Here is an 821-nt window from a genome sequence, read left to right on the forward strand (position 1 = left end):
CTGGGGAAGAGGAGACGAGGCTGTTTTGAGCGATCTCAGGAGGAGAAGTCGCAACTCCCCACTCTCCCACATCTTGCTCTGGGTCATGGTGCTGCCGGGACCGTCCCTACGCGGGGACTGGGCTGCGCTGGGCAGCGGGCAGCTGCGCGGTGGCTCCCAGCAAGCACCTCCAGGTGGGCACCAGGTCTGGCACCATGCACACCCCACCTCTGCTGTGCCAGAGCTGGGACTGTGCGGGACCTGGGGCTCAGCCCTGGGGGAGCTGGCGCGTGGGGCAGGTGCCCACCAGGAGGTTGACGGTGCAGCTCATGCTGTAGGTTTTGTTCTCGTCATTCATCACAGCCCGGTAGTCGAGGAGCCTCTCCAGGAGCCCGGTCACCAGTGCGACGAAGTTCTCCCCGAGCTTGGCCAGCTCTGGGTGTCCCCGGCAGCAGCTGAGCAGGCTGGGGACGAGCAGAGGTCACGGCTCTCACTGCACACTCAGCTCCGCAACGCTCCCACCACTGCCTCAGCTCAGCAACCCACAGCGCACGGAGTTGAGGAGGGGGTCAGTCCTCCCCAGCAAGGGACAAAAAGCAACACCTGGGCTGCAACGAAAGCGAGAAGCGAGCCCCATGCTGCCCCCCACCAGGCACAGCAGGGATGGGGGAGACACACCACAGCTCCAGCCACCTGCCACGTGAATCTGAGATGGGCACCACGGGGCAGGAGCATCCCCTGGGGCAGGGCAGGGGCATTGTCAGGGGCACGGTCGGGGGTCATTCCTGGGGCAGAGGTGTTGCTGGGGGCAGGCAGGGGCAGGCTGGCTGGGGCAGAAGTGG

General features: G+C 66.0%; 1 protein-coding gene across 1 annotated transcript in view; it reads right to left on the reverse strand.

Moving 5' to 3' along the window:
- The window catches only part of LOC104497852 (dedicator of cytokinesis protein 2-like), a gene marked incomplete at its 5' end in the record, with an annotated part of 12,658 nt that overhangs the window by 5,859 nt on the left and 5,978 nt on the right, over positions 1 to 821 (reverse strand). The window contains 1 exon segment of the mRNA XM_010141150.1: positions 287 to 443. Coding sequence (XP_010139452.1) covers positions 287 to 443 — 157 coding nt within the window.

Source organism: Buceros rhinoceros, unplaced genomic scaffold, assembly GCF_000710305.1.
Source record: "Buceros rhinoceros silvestris isolate BGI_N320 unplaced genomic scaffold, ASM71030v1 scaffold20488, whole genome shotgun sequence".
In the NCBI taxonomy this organism is placed as follows: Eukaryota; Metazoa; Chordata; class Aves; order Bucerotiformes; family Bucerotidae; genus Buceros; species Buceros rhinoceros.